The 21,492-nt window shown below is 45.4% G+C and overlaps 1 protein-coding gene across 1 annotated transcript in view; it reads left to right on the plus strand.

Moving 5' to 3' along the window:
• Positions 1 to 1,640: 1,640 nt before the first annotated feature.
• cicb (capicua transcriptional repressor b) overlaps positions 1,641 to 21,492 on the plus strand; it is a 30,501-nt gene continuing 10,649 nt past the window's right edge. Inside the window, 12 exon segments of the mRNA XM_054621564.1 lie at positions 1,641 to 1,758; positions 1,761 to 3,527; positions 3,530 to 5,602; positions 17,474 to 17,623; positions 17,776 to 17,950; positions 18,519 to 18,630; positions 18,711 to 18,893; positions 19,136 to 19,268; positions 19,383 to 19,561; positions 19,820 to 19,958; positions 20,256 to 20,353; positions 20,474 to 21,476. Coding sequence (XP_054477539.1) covers positions 1,728 to 1,758; positions 1,761 to 3,527; positions 3,530 to 5,602; positions 17,474 to 17,623; positions 17,776 to 17,950; positions 18,519 to 18,630; positions 18,711 to 18,893; positions 19,136 to 19,268; positions 19,383 to 19,561; positions 19,820 to 19,958; positions 20,256 to 20,353; positions 20,474 to 21,476 — 6,043 coding nt within the window. The 5' untranslated portion in view covers positions 1,641 to 1,727.

A 21,492-nucleotide genomic window follows, 5' to 3' on the forward strand; every position in this document is an offset into this window, starting at 1 on the left:
AAACAGTTAACAACAAGGTCACCTTATGTGTGTGCTACGAACTTTTCCTAATAGGACGTGTACTGTGAGTGTGTGTAACATGGGAAGTAGTCTTATCTGTATTTTGTAAGAATGCGGGTATTTTCACATGTTGCTAAGCTTAGTCGAGGGAGGCTCATATGCACACGTCTGTGTGTGCTGGTGTGTGTGTGTGGGTGGGTGTGTGTGTGTGTGTGTGTGTGTGTGTGACTGTATTTAGCCTGTAATCTTCCATCAGTGACTGAGCCCGAACCTGTGCCAGGCTTTTAATTTCTCTCATTTTAGGCGTATCTTACCATGGCAGATTATTCCAATTATATTGTCTTTTTGTAGAAACGTGCGCGTGCATGTGTGTGTGATTGTGTGTGTGTGTGTGTGTGTGAGAGAGAGAGAGAGAGAGAGAGAGAGAGAACCAATGACAAAAGGCGACTGGGAAACACTGAGACATAGAGGAAGAGTGAGAGAGAGGGCCAGCGGGTGCTAGAATGACTGTGGAAATTCCCAATGACTACACAAGAACCGACTATTTGAACAAACAGCCAAACAGCCGCATACTCCCACCTCTCTCTCTCTCTCTCTCTCTCTCTCTCTCTTTCTCTTTCTCTCACTCGTGTTGTAGGGTGACCTCACCCAGGCCACTGCCAGCCCTTTTCCTCCCGATGGAAGTCAAAATAAATGCTGTTTTGTGGTTGCGATCCGACGTTGAACACGGAGAATCTGGTCTGTAATGCATAGCGTGAGAAAGCCACCCTGTCGCATGTCGAAGTTGCTGGAGGGAGTACAGTGGAGGGATGCAAGTGTGTGTGTGTGTGTGTGTGTGTGTGTGTGTGTGTGTGTGTGTGTGTGTGTGTGTGTGTGTGTGTGTGTGTGTGTGTGTGTGTGTGTGTGTGTGTGTGTGTGTGTGTGTGTGTGTGTGTGTGTGTGTGTGTGTGTGTGTGTGTGTGTGTCGAGAGAAAATCATTTTTCTCTCTGCATGCATTTTAAATTAAAGAAATATATCCCCATTAAAGGCAGATAGTTTGATACATGAGAAAAGACAAATTGAAGTGAGTGACCTTGGATGTTTTTTTTTACCTTTCTTTCTTTTGCCTTGATCATTTTTTAATTTTTTTACTGAACCTTTATTTAAGAAAGTAAACTAACCCACTAAGTGATTTCACATAAATGTCTATTATTCCACTCTTTATTTATTATTTAGTATTAAGCTAAATGTGATAAGGTAAAGAATATGGATTTTTATAAGAAAAACAATGATGTCCTTTGTTTTAATGAAGTAGTCATTTTTAAGATGTTGCTGTCTGGTTTTAAAATGGTAGATAGCAAATGTTGGAATTAAGATTTTATGTTTCAAGTATACAAACTGGCACTTATAGACAAGCACACACAGACACGCTTGCATGCACACATTTGTCGATCGGGGAAGACATGGATGGTGAATGAGAGCATACGTCAGATTTTTAGCCAATGTGATAGCTAGTGCAGTGTAGCACACTTCCAGATATGACGTCACTTTTATTCTCAGCAATTTTTGATTACGAAGATAATAAATGACCACCTGTCTTCTGTGTCTCCCTCTTCCTCTCCAGCTTGCTATACAGAGGACCAGAAGGACAGGGGACAACAGAGAAAGACAAAGATAAAGGAGTGCCTTAGAAGTGAAACAAAGAGGGGCGCCACAAACTCTGCACTTTGTGAACGGTGAAGAAGAGATGAGACCATTAAAGAAACACAGAGGGCGTTCTCCCCGTTAACCAGAGGTAGAGGGGGGAGAAGGAGAGGGGGATCTCAGCCCCTTCAAGAGAAAGACCCCAAAAGAGTCAAGAGGGAAACACTCGTCAAAACAACACAGCACACACCGAGCACTCCCACACGCAAACAGATCTCGCCTGCAGCCGCCAACTCCAACGAAGAACCGATCACAAACAGCAAAACCGCCACGAGGGAGGAGTCTGCTGAGCTGAGGAAACCTGTGGAGTCAGTTGAGAGGGAAGAAAAGAAGGCAGAAGAAATGCCAGAAAAGGAAAAGGTAGTGGGCACGAATGGAAATAAGGCAGTGTCCACTGAGCCTGTAGCATTTCCTACCTCTACCCCAACGCCACTCTCCACAGCCACGCCCCCTCTGGCCACCAATCACGGCCCCAGTCTAGGCTCAGTCTCTAGTAGGAAAACAGCCACATTTAAGGCTCGTGTGCCCAAGAAGAAATACACATACGAGCACTTTGCAAACAATGCAAGTAACCTGACTACCATTCCTACCTCCAGCCCTGCACTCATACACAACAGTTACTGCAATATTCACAGCAGAATCAGCGATAGTTTGAATACACCCAACAATAATTTCCAGAGTAGTAACAATATTAGTAAAAGCATTCAATTTAGCATAAATAGTAGTACTAAAAGTAACACTACAAGTGGTATTAACAACATGACTGACCGAAGTGCTGGTAGCCATAATACTTTTATCAATAGCAGTAATAGTAGAAGTAATAATTGCTCAGGTAATCAGCCATCAGTGCTAACTGTGGATAGTAAAGCTCCAGGAGCAAACCATTTTGTTTCCACGGAGGATAAAACCCTCAGGACAGCAGAATCGCAGGACAAAGATTCCCACTCTGGGGAGAATGAGTCAGAGGGGGCCCCGAGCTCAGTGCGCTCCTCGTCCACTGACACTGCGAGTGAGCACTCAGCTGACCTGGACGGGATGGAGGCAACAGGACCAAGCCTCCATCAAAAGAACCACCGCCACCCGGCTCTTCTCCACAACTCGCACCATAAAGAGGCCAGGCTTTCAGAGGGACTAGCTGAGGCTCTGGCCAAAGGCATGAAAAACCAGAGAGTTCTCGCCCGCCAGATAAAGAGGCCCTTAGAGAGTGGGGGTGGGGCTGCAGGGGACGGAGGGGTTAAGGAGATTGACTCATGCCTTTTATCGCCTGTGTTCAGACCAGGGGTGGTGCGTAGGGTGGGTGGTGGTACTGTAGAAGTCCAGCTCCAAGGAGAGGAGACCCTCGTTAAATACCCTTTCCACAGTGGAGCCTTGATGGCATCATCATCAGGGGCTGAGAGCACGGTGGAGTTCATTTTGGATGCCCCCCCACCTGGAACGGCACCTGTGGCTGTCAGGACCCGAGTGTGCGTGCCCTTTGGTGGAGAGGAGGGGGGTCCTCTGCTGTACAGAGAGGGGATTGTCACTCAGGTGGACCCCCACCCAGGCGTGTCGTTTCCTTACCAGGTGCTCCTGAGTGAAGACAGAGCGACTCTGGACGATGCAGATGGGGGGGAAGAGAAAGAGAAAAGGAAAGCTAATGCTAACTCTCAGGCTGTGTGGGTGTCCCGACAGAGTCTGAGGCTGCTCACCCCTCCATGGGAGGTCACACATTTGGACGGTGGGAGGGCCCAGGAAAGAGAGCGAGAGCGGGAGAGGGAGAGGGAGGAGAGGGAGCGGAGGGAGGAGATGGAGGTGGAGAGGGAAGTGTGCCAGTTGAGTATTGGGATGGGGGTGCTGGGAGGGGGGCAATGTTGGGCCCTGGTTTTTCACATGACGCAGTTGCCGGGGGGCATCCCTATGGAAACGCACATCCTCCATCCCATTCCTCCACTGTGACTTCCGGTGTAGCTGACAGCACGGTTAACGACTGCGGAGATAACTACTCCACCAGAGAGAGACAGACGCAGCCAAACACCCCGGAGGAGGACGTGGAGGTATCTCGTTTCAACATGGCCCTCACTGTCGCTCCCAAGACCAATGCTGGGACCTCTCAGCACAGAAACATCGTCTCCAAGTCCAGTTCTTACCCCCCTTCCTCGCCCCACCTCTCTGTGGTGCAAGGTCTGGTACCCCCACACCTCTCCACCCTAGCCAGTCCCCAGCCGACCCGTTCCCCTGCCTTACTGGGGTCTGAAACTAACAACGCCACACCAAGCCTACCTCCATCAAAGACCACTCCAACTCAGACCCCTACTCCCACTTCTGGTGGGGGGTCCTCCTCTACCTCCTCTCGCTCCAGGACTCCCCTCTCATTGGCTCAGCAGAAATACAAGAAGGGCGATGTGGTGTGCACGCCTAACGGCATCCGTAAGAAGTTTAATGGTAAGCAGTGGAGGAGGCTTTGCTCCAGGGAGGGCTGTATGAAGGAGTCTCAGCGGCGGGGATACTGCTCAAGACACTTGTCCATGAGGACCAAAGAGATGGAGACGACAGGGGGAGGGGGGGGAGGCAGCAGCTCAGGGACTGTCACCCCTGACCTGCGGGGGAGAGCAAGCAGTGAGTTTGAGTGGGACGACACGTCAAGGGAGAGCAGTGAGACCAGTAGCAGAGGAGACTCCAGACCCCGCTTGGTCCTCCCCTCCCTCCTCCCCCATGACCTGTCGTCACGCTTTGACTTTGACGAGTGCGAGGCCGCCACCATGCTCGTGTCACTAGGGAGCTCCCGCTCCGGCACCCCCTCCTTTTCTCCCATCTCCAACCAGTCGCCCTTCTCCCCCGCCCCCTCTCCCTCGCCTTCCCCGCTGTTCGGCTTCAGGCCCGCCAACTTCTCCCCGATTACCGCCTCCCCGGTCCTGCAACCCCGGAGGCACAGGCAGCCCAGCGGGACAGGGGGAGGAGGGGCGGGGGGCAGTAAAGTAACGACCCCAGCTGGGGGGGGAGAGAGGGAGAGACACTCTTCAGGTATGCAGCCCTCCTTCCACAGCAACCTGATGTTTACGGTCCCCATGAGCCCCAGCAAACGAAAGCCTGACGCACTTCCCCCACCTCCCCTCCCCTCACACCACCACGACTACACTCCCAAGACGGAGCTGGAGCAGGGGGACCTGAACAACTCTTTCAGGGTGCTCTCCCCCCAGACACCAGCTTCACATTCCCGCACACACACACCCACCTTCTCCCGACCCAGAGGAGTGAGCACTCCCTCGTCCAGTAGGCCACCGTCCTCCGCTGCTGTCTCCCCTCCTCCTTTGCTGGTATCTCCAACTCCACCTTCCCCTCTCACTCCCGACGGAGGGCCTCGTCGTGTGGTCCCTGTATCCCAGCAGGCCCTGCGGGACTCCCCTGTCATTGTGAGGAATCCTGAAGTACCGCTGGCAAAATTTACAGAGTGTCCCTTAGGAAGAGGAGGAGGAGGAGGAGGAGGAGGAGGTGGAAACGAAGGAGGGACAGATAAAACCTCATCTAAAGACATCGGCTTAGCCCCCCTCACACCTCAGCCAGTTTCAGGCCTCCAGGTTCCCGTCCCCATCAACGCTGCTGCAGCCACAGTTCCCAATGGCACCGTCCTCTTGCGGAGCCCGGCTCAAACTTTAGTGCTTGTGTCCCCAACACCGTCCTCCCTGCCCACCACTGACACCCAGGCCTCCGCCCTGCAGGCCCTGTCAGTTACCGTCAGCACAACAGTCACGGCTCCCGCTCCGAGTAGCACGGACAGCTCTGTGGAACGAGAGGACAGCAGGGGGACAGGGTTTGGGGGTGAGGTCCAGCAGCCAGTTCCATGTCACCCTTCTCCCACCGCTCTGCTGCCACTGATCCTCCCGGCCGAAAGCCTGCACCCCGCTCCAAGAAAGGACATCATAATGGGACGTCCTGGCACAGGTGAGGATTGATGCATACGTGTGGGTGTATTTTGTGTGGGAGGTCGGTGACTTTTATGAATTATGAGAAAATTTGGAGACTATAAAGGTTTTGGTCGCAATTTGTGAATCGGGCTGCAGTTAGAAAACAGGATATATTTGGAATAAGCATATTAAATAAATTATTCTGTGCATCTTCAGAAATACTCACATGATAAATATGTTAAGTGTCTTTATTCCAAAAGAATGACAAAAAAGGCAAAACTTGACAGAAAATATATCTTGTCAATGAGAAAATAATAACATTAACTATGCATAATGTGTTGAAAATTGTAATGTATAGTGTACCTATTTGTAAAGAAGAAGAACAATAATTGCACACAATTCACAGAAAGAAGACTTTCTGTCACAGTTTTAGTTCAATATTTGAAATATCACTCAATGCAAACTTCATTTCTACATGGCATACTCAATTGCAGCTCTGTACATACAAATGAAGAATGAAGGAAAATATTCGCCTCTTTTAAATTCTTAATGACTCCAAATATTTTTCCAAACCTAACAGCCTCATGGGAAATATTTTCTGCAACATCCCCAGATGTGTGGTATAAAGAGTCGGGAGCTCTCTGTTTTTTTTTGTGTTAACAATTTAATTACCATCGAGTATTTCACTGAATTTAATTGTTATTAGACCTGTCTCGTACCTTTTTAAAAGGATATCGTTTTCAGTGGCTGTCATGCTCTGAAGTGTCAACTACTGACACACACACACACACACACACACACACACTGTCGACTCACACCGGACTGAGGAGAAGCTCACTTTACAGGCTTTGGACTTGTAGGTTAACCAGCATTTTGCGTTGTAATAGTAATAGTATTCATACACTCAGGAGCTGAGACTCCACAGAGAAATGCAGTGACAGTGCAGCTATACGTCTTTAGAAAAATACCAGAGGAGTAACTGTAAAAAAAATCTGTTTATTAATGTGTATTCAGGCACAGCTACAGCAAGGGGCATACATATTAAAATAAAGAGAAGACTAGGCAAATTCAGTGTAGATGTAGCTTTACTTTTATTATGTGCACACACAGACACACACACACACACACACACACACACACACACACACACACACACACACACACACACACACACACACACACACACACACACACACACACACACACACAAACATGGTTGCAAGAGAGGGATATTTATTGAGGCCTTAATTTTAAAAGGACAGTTTTTATGTTAAATTAAATATTAGATAAAAAGAACCTTGCTTAGTTATTTGTTTCCCCCTATATATTTTTATCAAATACCAGCCAACTATTTCAAAACTAATTAACCAACTAAATCAGATTTAGATAAAGAAATATTCACTCATGATGATCAAAGTATTAAAAGTGAATGATAAACCGGGTCACATCACCCCGGTGCAAGAGTGTGTGTGTGAAAGAGAGAGTGCAAAGAAAAGAGGTGTTTTTTTATTGGGATTAGCTTGATATTGGAGAGCAGCTCTTATATTCCAAGTCATTATAGACAAAAACTTTGTGGCTGAGTGGTGGCAATCATACCTGCACTATACAGACTAGACAATGCGTGGATTTATAAAGGAAAGGAACGGGGGAAGTTCTATAAGAATCTGAAGAATAATAAATAAATAGAAGAGTGAAGAAGTGTGGCTGTTCCCCGCTTTGAATCCGTCAGTTCTAAGCAAGAAATTAACAATTCACAACGAAAGCAAAAGTTGTTATGGAGCGTGTGGGCTACATGTATGTAGGCCAGTTTTCGTCAACTTGTTTTTGATTTTGTGTTTTAAAGAGAGGGAAAAAAAGAGGATTAGAAAGAGAATGAGGAATGCCTCAGAGGACGACAGCCTAGATGAATAAAGACGAAGATGGAGGATTTAACAGCAGTTATGTGCATATCTTGGAGTTGTTAAATTCTAGAAAATGTCTGGCCAACATGCTTATTATACATATGTGTGTGTGTGTGTGTGTGTGTGTGTGTACGCGCATCCTATACCTAGCGAATACTATCTTCTTACTCACTGCAAAGTATTTCCCCATGCTCTGGCTGTGTGTAAGTCCATGTGTTTGTTTGTTTATTAGTGACTCATGTAACAACATAGTGAAACAAGGTGTGGGCTTTGTTCTTGGCCTCTAAAGCTGAGGGTGGGTTGATTCTAAATGTGCGTGTGTGAATGTAGGATATATGTTGTAAGTTTCGGTGTATCGAGTGGGTATGTGAGAAAATACGTTTCTCGACTCCTATGTGGGGGAAACACTGTACTGAAGTGTTCGAGTGTATAAGCGTTATTCACCATCAGCGTAAAATAAGATCCTACAACATAATGTATCAGTTAGTGCTATTCACTTCACCAGTGCCCTTTGCCCTCAGTGTGTATGTACTGATTACTGTGTGGACGTGTCACGAGTGTGACAGAGAAGTGGACAGGAAAGGGAACGCTGTCATTTTGAGTGTACGGTCCCTCCTCTGATCCCTTTTTTTCCTGCAGCTGAAAGGAGGCTGAATGAATGAATAGCGTCCCTTTGTGTGTGCATGCACGCTTGCCTGTGTGCGTGTGCGTTTATTTAGAAGATCTTCGAGCAGGGAGCACATGTGGGTGTTTTCTGTAGAGTTGGAAAGGGTGCGTGAGCTTTTGCATATGGTCGTAGGAGAGTGTGAAATATGAGGGAAGTAGGAAACGGCCGTGCGCCTGTTTGTGTGCAATCACACGTGTGTTGTGTTTGTGACATGCCAGTTTGTAAGTGTTAGTGTATTCTTAACAGCTTATGAAATATGAGCAAATGATAAACAGTATATTTTCTTTTAAAGGTTAATTTAGCGTTTTTCCAAATCATCTTAATTATTAATATTTTATTATACAATTCTTGGCAATTGTTTATTCCCTGAAGTAATTTGGAATTGTTTAACCAAAAAAAAAAAAAAATTGTTACTGTAAACCCTCTGGAGAAATAATGCTGACACTTCTTGATCTTGAATTACATTTGCGTATTAAATACGTGTATATTTGTTTATCCGTAATATATATCAGATCAGTTTAAATATTATCATTTATATTTATGTCTAAAATTTGCCACATTTGATATTGGACAGAATTATATTCATGTGAGGGTGAAAGCAATGAAACCCAGATTGTTTAAAATGATCCTATATGAGTTATCAATAGAGGCACATTACACTTATTCATGGATAGGGAGAACTCTAGGATAAACCAGGCCTTTTAATTAAACCGAACAATTAGAAGAATAAATCAAATGTGCAAACTAAATGTTCAGTACTATGCGCCTGTGGTCAGGAAGGAACTTTCATTTCATCAGGAGTGAATTAAATCACTGTGAGATATCTGGCAGTTAATAAAAAGGACAATATTTTAAGCAAACCAGTTCAGTTCTAATAGTTTAAGAATCTTATAAAAAGTGTTGATTTAATGTGTGAGAAGGAAAAGAGACCCCAATACTTAAGATGAAGGGAGCAGTTGTATGAATGTCATACAGTTTTTAGATAAGTACTCTTCAATGTTACATACTTTATAATCCTGCACATACACATTTATATTTATTTATTTATATGAGTTTATATAAGGCATCAATCCCCTCGAACAGTTAAGCTCCTACAACTAACACTGTCACACACTTTTAAGACAAAGCGTGCTTATGTTCTCATCTCAGTGTGTGTATTTATTTGCTTTCCGAAATAAAACGTGCTAATGAGTCAGTAAATCAAAGGTCTTCAAACGGGATCAAGCGTCCCTGTAACTTCCTGTAAAAAAACAAAACTGTTTAGGGAACAAGGCAGAAAAAGCGACAAGGTGAAGGATAAGACCGTTTTTTTATGGTGTCACGTGTGTGTGTTGCATGCAGTGTGTGTGTGTGTGTGTGTGTGTGTGTGTGTGTGTGTGTGTGTGTGTGTGTGTGTGTGTGTGTGTGTGTGTGTGTGTGTGTGTGTGTGTGTGTGTGTGTGTGTGTGTGTGTGTGTGTGTGTGTGTGTGTGAGACAGAGTAACCAAGCGTCAATCATTGAGCACCGGATATGATGTGTGAGCGCCAAATGTCTGTTGCCATGGCAACAAAGCAAACATCACACTGATGTAGCCAGTACATAACACAGAATATTCGCAATTAGAAATGGCAGCCCTGTGTGTGTGTGTGTGTGTGTGTGTGTGTGTGTGTGTGTGTGTGTGTGTGTGTGTGTGTGTGTGTGTGTGTGTGTGTGTGTGTGTGTGTGTTATAGTGTGTTTGTGTGGGTGTGGGGGTGGGGTTATAGGGTTTGTGTTCTTGTATCACTTTTCACTCAGAGAGGAGGAACCTCACCATGCTCACATGTGTTTACACACCAACATTTAGTTATTATTGGTGGCTCCTCTTTTAGTCCGTCTTTGGCTTTTTCAGTCAACAGAGACGATGCTGGAAAATCTGAGTTACCCTCTAAATTATTTAGGCAGTGAGTCAAGTGTTCCAGGTCAAACATATTTTACATTTACAACACACATTTTCACTCCTACTCCTGTTTTCTGTTATTTGGAAAATTACAACCCTTATTCTAAGAATTTTATTTAGAAAATATTTGACTTTTGTAGCATTCTTGAGTGTCAACATCCATCAAAAGTGTGGGAGGTGAGGAAAAGCATGGTGCATGGTGTCCTTCTTATAGAGAGCACCTAGATGACTTTGTTGCTTTAAAGGTCTCACATGAGTCGTGCGTTTATGTTCTCTTGTATCCAAATTTCGGTTTCAACAGAAACACCAGATTTCTCAGTTCGACCACGTACTGAAACTGCTCGGCCTCTCACACACTGTGCTGCATGATTGTGTCTGTGAGCATAATTATCATCAGCGTCATTGTTTCTTAAACAGAAAATCTTTTATTGGGTACTTTTAGCATCTTTAATGAATGTTGTATGAGATATGTTTCAATATTATATGTCAATAGTTTAAAATAACTATAAAGCCATTGTAAATCGTTAAGTGTGCATAATTCTCTATCTCTGTCTTTGTCGCTCACACATGAACAAACGCAGTGTTTGTGCAACACTGAGTAAACATGTCACACTCCATTCAGTACAAATACACTTTTTCGCGCTGTGATTTTGCATTCAGATAAAAAAAAAAATGTTCCTTTGCCCTCTTGCTTTCCTTTCCGTCTCATTTTTTTTTATTTTTCATTCTAAAAATTTATGACACATTTGTTTTAACCCTTCGCTCCATCGCACTGCAGTGTTTTTCGCTTTCCCCTCCTCTCGACTTTGCTCTCTTCATCCTGGTCTACCCGGATACGGATACCCGGGAATAACATCCCCACTCCCTCCCGCCCCTGCTTTACGTAACGCTTAAAGCCCTGCATATCCTCCCTGGCCATGGCAACAACCACATCTGGATCACACAGCCATCTAGACTGGCACCAGAGCACATGGGAAGCCCTCAAGACTTACCACAAAAGTCATGTGCAACGATAATCCTTTTTCCTAGTGGGCGAAGCATACTTTGGGGAGATTCTCAAAATGCACTGGTGCAGTGGCTTTAGTCTGAGCTGGCTCCAGGACTTTGACTTCATGCATGTAAAGTTAGACCAAAATTCTGATTTGCTTCTTCAGGATCTCAGTTGAACCCACATTCGTTGTTCTCAGGAGATCACAGGCTTCATGTGTTCCTCACATTCATAAGTCTGGAATGAGAGGAGTTTTCATTTAGCACAGGAATGTCTTTTTTCTTTCCTTCATCCCACTCTCCTCCTCTCCTTTCCTTGCATCTCTGGCTCCACAGTCTTTTTTTTACTGGTTTTCTGCTGCTGCCCGTCTATTGGCCATTTATCTGCAGGCCAGTACTGCCCCCAGATGGCCAAACACAAACATTACAATTACCTTTCACAAAGTGAATGAAGGAATCTGGGTCTGCAAACACTGGTCAGAAGTTTGCCTTTCATGTATTTCCCCCAAATTCTGATTATTCTCTGCTAAGAAGAGAATGTTCTTTGATGGATTTGCTGCTACTACTCATGTATTTGTGAAACATGTAACAATGAACACTGCTTTTTTTTGTAAGGGGTCACGAGCCAAAACGCTTTGTATCTCAGAAGAGAATCTTCTTAGCAGAGACTCTTCTTAGCAGAGAATCTTCTTAGCAGAGACTCTTCTTTACAGAGAATCTTCTTTACAGAGACTCTTCCTTACAGAGACTCTTCTTTACAGAGACTCTTCTTTACAGAGAATCTTCTTTACAGAGAATCTTCTTTACAGAGAATCTTCATGTGAAACCACAGAGTGTGTGTTTGTGTTTTGTGGGTGATGAATTCTATTCAGTTCCCGGTAATTGCCATTACTCTTCTCAATACTCAGCGTCACAGTCTTCCCTTTGCAACATTGAACAAAATAAAGAGTAGCCCTTGTTGTTTTTTTTTTTTTTTTACTGAAACTAGAGCAAACCCATGATCAAGTCCGGTCTCATAAAAAAAAAAAAGAAATCTCATGTTTGTGTCCCACAGAGCCATCCCTCTATGTGTCCAAAAAGCCATGTAACAAATGATTGCTTAACTTAACTTTGATGCACTAGATGGTGATGGTCAGTGGCAGACTGTTGACCACGAGTGACACGGGGACCTGTGCCCAACATAGCTGTTGCCATGGTAACTGCAAAGGATCGGTGAATCGAGTTATAATTGGACGGAGGGCTGTGGGAGGGAGAGACATAGAGCACAGGGGTGGAAGATGAATTAAGGGAGGAGAGAGATGGGATGGGAGAGAGATGGGATGGGAGAGCGAGCGAAGGCGACGCTCCGCCTGCACGGTGTCAGCGTAGGTGGAGAGGAGGAGGAAAAGTTTCTCGTGTGAGGTCACGTGGCGTTTGACAGATGTAATTGGGGGGGGGGGGTAGAGACACATACATACATACATATGCACATTAAAAGCATAATGCCTGTTAGAGGAGACAGCCTATGAAAGCCGCCGTACACCTACACAGATATTGCACTGCAGCAGGGAGAGATAGCTGAGCTCTGCTGAAGGGGAATTTCTCCACTGTTTTTTCACACCTTCCTCTCTTACTCTTCACCGATTATCTCTTATATATGACTAAGGCCTAGAACTCTGTGGTTTCTCACCATCATCTCATATCTACCTCACCTCCTCTGTGAAACTTTACATGCACGCAGTCAACAGACTACCTCATCATCAATCTTTAGTGCCCAAATAGCTGCTGAACAATAATCGAAATTACCTCTGAAGTGAGAAAAAGATGACTTTTACACAAAGTTTATTTGCAGTATTTTGTTGTAAATCTATCAAGAATGTAGGCCTATACAAACCAGGCCAAAGGAACAACTGCTTACTCTGCTACGAATAATTGGTTAGATGAGGTTCATTACCAAGGGCTTGTATTGTTTGCCCAGGGTTGTAACCACTAAGCAGTCCACAGTAATCCCTCATCTCCACCCCTACATTCACCCTCTTCTCCTTTCACTCATAGAGCAAAGCTTACCAACTCCCTCCACTTTGCACGTATTGTTTGCCGGGTTGACTTATTGAGAGCTTGGTGCAGTTGATAACCCTTAATCTCTCTCTCTCTCTCTCTGTCTCTCTAATGCCTACTCGTTTGACCCAGTCTGGAAACCCCCAGTCTTAAAAGAAGTACAGTCATCCCATATTTTTACATGACACAAGATGCTTTACTAATAATGGCCTGAAAAAATACAGCCAAAGGAGCTAAGTTACACTGCTAATGTCCTTCTTTTTTCTTTTTTTTTTTAAAGGCATACTATTTATATTGTCTTGTATGGTTGCACAGATCCACATTTAGATCTATCAGTGTTTATCATTTAGAGAAATGAAACTGAGGACTGAGAGGGTTAACCTTTTTACAACTGAAGACAGCTGCTGCCAGCGGCTCTTACAGCCTTATTGGTCAGTTACCAAGCTCCTGATGAGCTGACTGGCTTGCAATTCAGTCCCTCCCAGTATTGTATTTATCTGATAGATAGATTAGCTAAACTAAGCATGACTTCTAAACTTATACAGTATGATGGGAAAAACAACAAGTCTTCTTCCTTTCTGGGGTAGCTGTGTTGTAACTATAGGTATTTTGAAAATCCTTTGCCTTTGCCTCCCCCATCTCTGGCCCCCCACGCCCTTCCTCCCTTTAAGAGAAGTTCTGTTTTCACAAGTTGTTTTCTCTCCACCCACCCAACCTCCTCCGTGCCTCTCTCCCTCCCTGCCTCTCCTGCTGAAAATGACTCTCAGTCTATTTTTACACTCTGGTCCTCTCCACCCTTTTCCCCTCTCTTTCTAACCACCCCTACTCTCCTGTTTTCAACTCTCTTCTCTCTCTTTTTCTCCCTGTCTCTCCCTGTCCCAGCGAGTGTTGCATCAGAACATTTAAAGTTATGTCTGGAGGAGGCACATTTGCATGATGGAGAGATGGAAAAAAAAATGTTTGGGGATTTGAAAAAGGCTTTTTATGGTGGAAAATTACATCATTTGTCTCTCAGCTGTTAGCTGTACTCCCAAAAGCAAGTAGAGTTGCCAGAGAAATTACCTTTCCTAAGTGAAAATTGCTGATTTATAATACAGTCAGCATTTGTGTTTGCCTGGAATAACTTAAAAACACACTAAAAGCTAGCAGAATGACTGCATACTCATAAGTGCGTTGTCATCTTGACCCCAGAGCCCTCCACCCCCTGTGCAGACTGCATAAAAAGACAAAAAGGAGCCTGGAAAGTAAACAGTAGATAGCTCACTAGCGCTTCCTTTCACCGGGTGGTCTTTATGGGTATTACAGCTTCTGCTGAGAATTTGTAAGGGGGAGGGCTCTTGTCTAACTTCTGTTAAGCCATTGGTTGGCCTACATCTGAATGTCGGCTTCTGATTGGTTGTTACACGCATCAGTCAAGATTTACTACGACTCGTGCACCAATGACATTAGCGAAGGGTGGGCTTACTGAAATAAATAAAGATATACATTTTTATTAATAACTTAAACGCCACATAGTGTTCCCATATAAATACAAAGGAACTATATTACAGGTGGTGTTTTTATTGGTATTGTATATTTAGGTAAAGTTCAGTTCGTGTGGTAAGTTGAGCCGTTGGTCGTAAAGCCGGGTGGAATTTGCATATGACTGGCATTCCAGCGCACATTCTGACCAATCAGGGGTCGCGGCGCGGCGATGACAGGTGGCTGCCTCGACCAATAGCAGAGCGGAACGCGCAGAGAGAGGCGGGACAAGGCTGGGCGAGGTTGACAGGACGGGGAGGGAGGAGGGGGCGACTACAGGGGGGGGTGGGGGTGCAAGCAGCCTAGTTTACAACAAGAGGAAGAGGGAGGGAAAGAGAGAAAGAAAGGGCGAGAGAACGAGGCTAACAGAAAGGGAGTAATCTCGGTTTAGGAGCCGGAGAGATGCGATACGAGGACGTGCGGGGACCAAAACAACACTCACAACCACGAGTATTGGAGCGAACCGGACGGTGCGCGCGCGCCCATGTCGTCCTCGCGAAGTGGCTATAGCTAACCTGCTGCAGACGGACGGACACCACCGACGGCTTTGACCCAGTGCTGCTGCATCGTGAAGCTCAACCCCACCTCCTCCTCCTCCTCCTCCTCTCTCTCCAAACACCGGGGACCACCTCCAACCAAAGAAGAGGAGAAGGCGATGTGTCCCCCTTTTCTCCTCACCCATTGACGCCAGCAGCCCTCGCAGTGGAGGCTCCCATCGTGGTGTAGACTCATCAGTTGCTAGCTAACGTCAAGGCTGTGTCCAGATTGTCCAAGGTGGTAGATTCAGGACTCCACAGAGACCAGGAAGGAGCGTGGACGAGGGGGTGGGGGGGACAGGGTGGTGTTGATATACCAGCTGATGGACAGCGGGGCACGAGAGCACCGGGTGATGGATGAATGCACCAGATCCACAGCCACCGACATGTGCTAAACGCAGAGTAAACACGGATCACCTCGAAGCTGCTTGCTGTCAATACGAATCTGTTTTTTAGATCCGATTTGGGGATGTTTGCAAGGTGTGAAGTGAACTGTCAGGTTAACACAGGTGCACTGTAAGAGTCTGGCTGCAGGAAATTGGAAAAAGTTCCTTAAAAAAGTCATATCTACAGTTCGCCTTTTGTAGTTGAGAAATGAGAACAATTGCGTGTCTTCTGCCTCTGTGTGAACGGCGGGTGCTCGACCAGGGGCGTTCCCGAGAGGTTGGTCCAGTTTGGAGCAGTGCACACGAGGCTGTTGTTGTTACAAGAGGTGACTAAAAAAATCACATCTCTGCTGGTTTATTATACGAATCAACAAGTATTAAAGTCGTCGTGTGGCTGAGTGGCTCACACGTGAACAATAAGATCATTCCACAATAAGTTTGTTTTCGACGTTGTTCCAGCTCTGGTCGTCCAGACTCAGCTTGTTGCAGTGTTTGCTTGTCCTGATCGATTGGAAACCCTCTCACAGCAGCACACAGTTGTCTGTGTCACCCCGGGGGGTGGGTTGGGGTGGAGTGTGGGATTGTTGTGGCTCTTAATAGCTGTCAAACACACCTGTGTGGATTCGTATTGTAACGCAGAGGAAGGTTTTACATGGCCCAGGAAGACTGCGCAGTTCCCTGGCGGATGTTTTAATCCAGGCCGTGGATGGGTGTAGAGGCCTTGTTAACCCCTTCATGACCGAGCTGCTGTACTAATGTAAACAAACAGGGAGAGAGGGCATCGGGGGTAATTAGACCAAAGGGAGGAGGAACCTGGCTTTCGATCACAGTCGTCGTTTCAGTGATAAGTCAATACACTGTTGCATTGGTGCAACATTGACTTGAGTTGTGTTTTGTATCGTAATCGTTTGTAGTACATTTTGTCCACTGATGTTTGATTGCTACATGCCCTTTATTAGATATGCGATCGGGAGGGATGGACTCCACCTGACAGATATATTTCATTTGTACTCGCATTGGAACTGAAAGAAGGTTCCCTCTCAAATCATATCTTCAACTCACTATGATGCAGGATAATGATGCAGTTATTATTGTGAATGATGACCGCGACCTGAAGGGATGAAACAGACACCACCGGGCACTTGTCAGCTCCAGACTTCGGATTAAAGATGTTTCTTTAGCTGGATTTCTGTGTGTTTTTAGAAGAGAGATTTTTTTTAAAAAGGACACATTATTCTTTTTTGGGAGAAACAACAAGGATTTGATTCAACCATGTTCTCATCAGAGAATCCTCAGTATCTCCGCCAAGGACTAAGCATGTTTGGTTAGTCCATGTCATTTATCTTACAGTTTGTATGAGAATATAATGTTCTTTTTCTGTTTCATACAGCAGTATTTCAATATTGTTTACTTTTAGCCTAATGCAACAAAGATGTTTAGATAATTAGGGACAGATCATATTTTAATAGCTTACCGGAGGAAGCTTTTGTTACTTTAAAAAATCCTCCTAATTAAAAGGTCTGTTACAGTAATGGAGATGATATGATTTATACAGTCACTTACTTTTTTGTGGGGGTTCAGATTGTACCAGCTTCTGTTCACCACCCAGCCTGTTATTGAGAACAGAGAGTCCTTTGGTAGATCTGTTGTTGTTGGAGTGATTTAACCAGTTAAGTGGCTGGAGGTGGGCTACTGTGGCAGTACTGATACTAATATTCTCTATCACTCCAAAAACATAAAAACATTAAAAAAGATTATTAGATGTTATGATTGGACTAGGAATGCTGTGTTTCACGAGGGCCCTGATTCCCTTTAAATAAGGAAATAGCATCTTGGTAATCTGATTGCAAGAAGGCCTAGCTCTTTTGAAAGTGATTTCTGAGCAGGGAGGCATTTTATAAAGCGCTGACCATCAGATGGTGGTGGCTGTAATAAACAACGCTGTTTTTCTCTGCAGTATGGACCAACGTAGAGCCCCGGTCAGTTCCAGTCTTCCCCTGGCATTCATTGGTCCCTTTCCTGGCACCGACTCAATCAGATGCTACTTCTCAGCAAGGGGAGGGCCAGCACCCGGTCAACTACCCCCAAGCAGCCAGTCTGAAGACAGGTACTCAATACATTTATGTTTGACCAAATGGTTGTAGAAAAATGTATTATCACCAGTTTTCATGTCATTTTCCTTTGGATTTGAACATTGTTTTGATTACCATATAGTGTTTACTTTGCCCAAACATGCATCTCTTTGTTGTTCTTCCTCAGAGTGTCAGGCGGTGGCAGCGCTGCCACAGCAGCCTACAGAGGCGCCTCCCACCATAGAGAGAGGTCCTCCATCCCGGCCTCCCCCCTCTTCTGATGAACTGCCTCCAGAGAAGGAGAAAGGAGATGCAGAGAGGGAGAGGCCTGACAGCGAGACAGAGAGTGATGTGGATGACCCGTAAGTGGTTTTCTTATTCTTTTTTACTGGGATTTTATGAATAAACCTTTGATGTTACATAGACACATAAAGACACACACTGTATATACAACCCAATCTTAAAAAAGGGGTTATGTATTTGTTCAAGTCAGCCCTCACAGTAATCTTCTGTGTGGTTCTGTGTACCCACACATACAGTATGGGAGTGTGATATTTTCTGTATCCTTGCGCTAATTTGGGCAGAAGAGCTCACTGCCAGAACAAAGCAGATGGGAACAAAAGCATTCCATCTCTGGGCTCTATCACTATATGAAAGGCAGTAGCCAGGCTGTCAGCCATTGAAATGGATGAGCTAGCTGCTGAATCTGCTGATGTATCTCATGAGAGATGAACTGCTTGTGCTCTGTGTCTACATCTGATATACTTGCAGTTCTAAGATAAATAATACTGGTTACAAAGTACAAAATGTCCCAGTTTTAAATATTAAAGAGGGGAAGAGAAAGTAGTACTTAAGCGTGGGCACGTATTGTCTTCAAGGGAAATATCTAATAAAGATAACAAACAGAGGGCTGTTTTTGTCTCCTTTCAGCTTCCTCCCAGGAGTTGTACCAGAGCCGCCCATCTCTATATCACCAGTGAAGAGACGCACTCAGTCCCTCAGTGCGCTGCCCAAAGATGGAGATAAGAGCAGCCCTGGAAAGGTAGTCTTTTCACTGCTCCCATCATCAACTTCACAATTCTAGGTGTTCCATTTACTAATCTTTCTCGCTTAATCTTTCAGAGGGAGAAGGACCACATCCGGCGACCAATGAATGCATTTATGATTTTCAGTAAGCGCCATCGAGCGTTGGTGCACCAGCGGCACCCAAACCAGGACAACAGGACAGTCAGCAAGATTCTGGGGGAGTGGTGGTATGCTCTTGGACCAAAGGAGAAACAAAAGTACCATGATTTGGCCTTCCAGGTACACAGATGCATTTACAGATAAAAAAAACACAACATTTAAGAAGTTTGACCTACAGTTTCAGAATTCTTGATGCATGATCATAAATTATCGTCAGGGTTCACATGGGCATGAACAACCTGACTTTAGGAGCCAGAACACAAGCTTAATTGCTTATTATAATTAAGTTTTATATATATATATATATACCATATATATTTTCTTACTTCATTCCTCCCTCTTGTCTATAATCCTGTTCCCAGGTAAAAGAGGCCCACTTTAAGGCTCACCCGGACTGGAAGTGGTGTAACAAAGACAGGAAGAAGTCCAGCTCAGAGGGCCGTGGGGTGCCAGGGGGCAAAGACATCAGAGAGAGGAGCATGTCTGAGTCCACAGGTTAGGTTTCACTCAGATTTCACAATATACAACATAAATGTGTTTGTAACATGTCACTTACTTTGTTTTTATCCTTTCAAGTCCTTTAACAAACCCCCTTTTGCCCCCTGATAGAGCCCCATTCTGTGGAGCTAAAGGGAGTTGGTCCAGGTCTGGCAGGCGTGTCTGAGAGGACCACAGGAGAAGGTCATGTGGGCCAACTTACCCGTCCCCGAGCCTTCTCTCAAAGTGCCATGCACAGCCTGGAGCGGAGTGACAGGGGGAATACTCAGGCCCTGGCAGAACTGGCACAGGTAAGAGAGGAGCACAGTTTTTTGCCCAGGCAGATAAATGCATTTCACAAACATTAATTATTATTTACAGTTTGATATTTTTATCAGTTGAATTCAAGGCATTTTTCTACGATAAAACGGCATTTTTCATACTTAACATTTGCATTTAATGAGAAGATACTTTGACACTGCAGGCATATACAAATTATAAAACAAACCAATGAGTAATCACTTGTTTCAAAGGCGTCTTTGCTACAAAATCTCTTTTTTTTTTTCCAGATGTGTGGGGATGGTGGCAGTCAGTTTCCAAGTCATGCCCCGCCCCTGTCACAGTCCCAGAGGGGGGTCAGCGAGGACATGACCAGCGACGAGGAGCGCATGGTCATCTGTGAGGAGGAGGGAGATGATGATGTCATTGGTGAGAAATCAAATCTACTCTGCCATGAAACCGAATGTTAGATTCGATTTTTTTAACATGGATAGATAGCACACTGCTTCCTGTGCCACTGGCCCGCTTTGTACATTTCCAGCAAATGCATGTGGAATTAGTACGATTTAGCTTAATTGTGTCCAGTTTTTGACCACTTTCATGTTTTGATCATAAAGATCCGGTGGCATTAAGAGCTGATTCAGACCCTAAGTGCATCTGACTTGATTGTATTATAAATTGCAAGGATTGTCAAGTGTAGCTGTAGTGTGTTTCTCTTTTCCACAGAGGACCCTTATCCTAGCAGTTCCATAGACCTCAAGTGTAAGGAGCGGGTGACTGACAGCGATAGTGAGAATGGCTCTGGGGACGAAAGTGATCGGAAGGTAACTGGTTTGAACAATCATTTTTGCTCCTGCTATAGATCTTATTAATGTTTCTTGTCATTTTTAAGTATTTTGTCCTCAATGAGTAATAATTGTATCTGTTTGTCTCTTTCTTTTCAGAGAGTTTTCGCTCCAGTCATTTGCTCCTCTGCATTATCATCTTCATCGCACCATACCCCTCACGGCAGGAGTGTCTCCCTGTCCTCTTACCCCAGCAGCAAGCGATATGACGAGGGGAGATCAGGAGGGGGAGGGTTTTCAGATCACAGGAGGAAGGAAAGAGGAGACGGAGAGAGTAAGGACACATATGGGGGAGAGGGAGGAGGAGGAGGAGGAGGACAAGCCACATCTCTCTCCCTCTCTTCTGGCCAGTCAGTCATCACCACTTCTACAAGTGGAGGGCATTCTTATTCATCAGCAGGTTCACTGGGGGGGAACCCGCTCATGGGGATTGGCGCTGTAAGGGTGGCATCTACGGTGGTGACCAATGTAATGCGTCCTGTTATCAGCACGCCCCTCCCCATCGCCAGCAAACCCAGAGATGGAGGCACATCCAGCCCGCATCCGCCAGAGAGGAAGTCCCTGACGCCCCATCAGCAGCCACAACTTCTGATTGGTTCAGGGTCAGGAGGGGGTGGGTACTACTCTTCTTCATCACCTAATCCTTTAGGTGCAGGCGTTGGCCATGGTGGTGTAGTGACTAATTTAGTGTTGGGAGGGGCTCTGTCTGCTCAACCTGCTGTTCAGCTCATCACACCCTCCCACCACCACCAGCCCTCCCAGCAGCAGGCCTTTTCCTCCTCCGCTGTTTCAGTATCGCACAGCCAAACCAACGGGCCCCTGCCTCTGTCCCTGCTTCAGCCCCAGTTCCTTCCCGCCTCTTCGCTGGCGTCCCCCGGTGGTAAGGCCATCACACAGGTTCAGTACATCCTGCCCACCTTACCTGCCAACACCAACCCAAAGAGTCCACCTCAGCAGCTCAGCCAGCCAACCAGTATCTTCAACCTGCCCACAGCTCCACCCACACACATGTCCCTGGCCAATGGAAGGCAGCAGGGGACAAGTCACCTGGCAGGATATTCGTCCAGCTCAGCAGTGGGAGTGGTTGGCCCGGGAACGAGAGGTGAGAGTTTTAGAAC

The sequence above is a fragment of the Anoplopoma fimbria genome, chromosome 20 (assembly GCF_027596085.1).
Source record: "Anoplopoma fimbria isolate UVic2021 breed Golden Eagle Sablefish chromosome 20, Afim_UVic_2022, whole genome shotgun sequence".
Taxonomy (NCBI): domain Eukaryota; kingdom Metazoa; phylum Chordata; class Actinopteri; order Perciformes; family Anoplopomatidae; genus Anoplopoma; species Anoplopoma fimbria.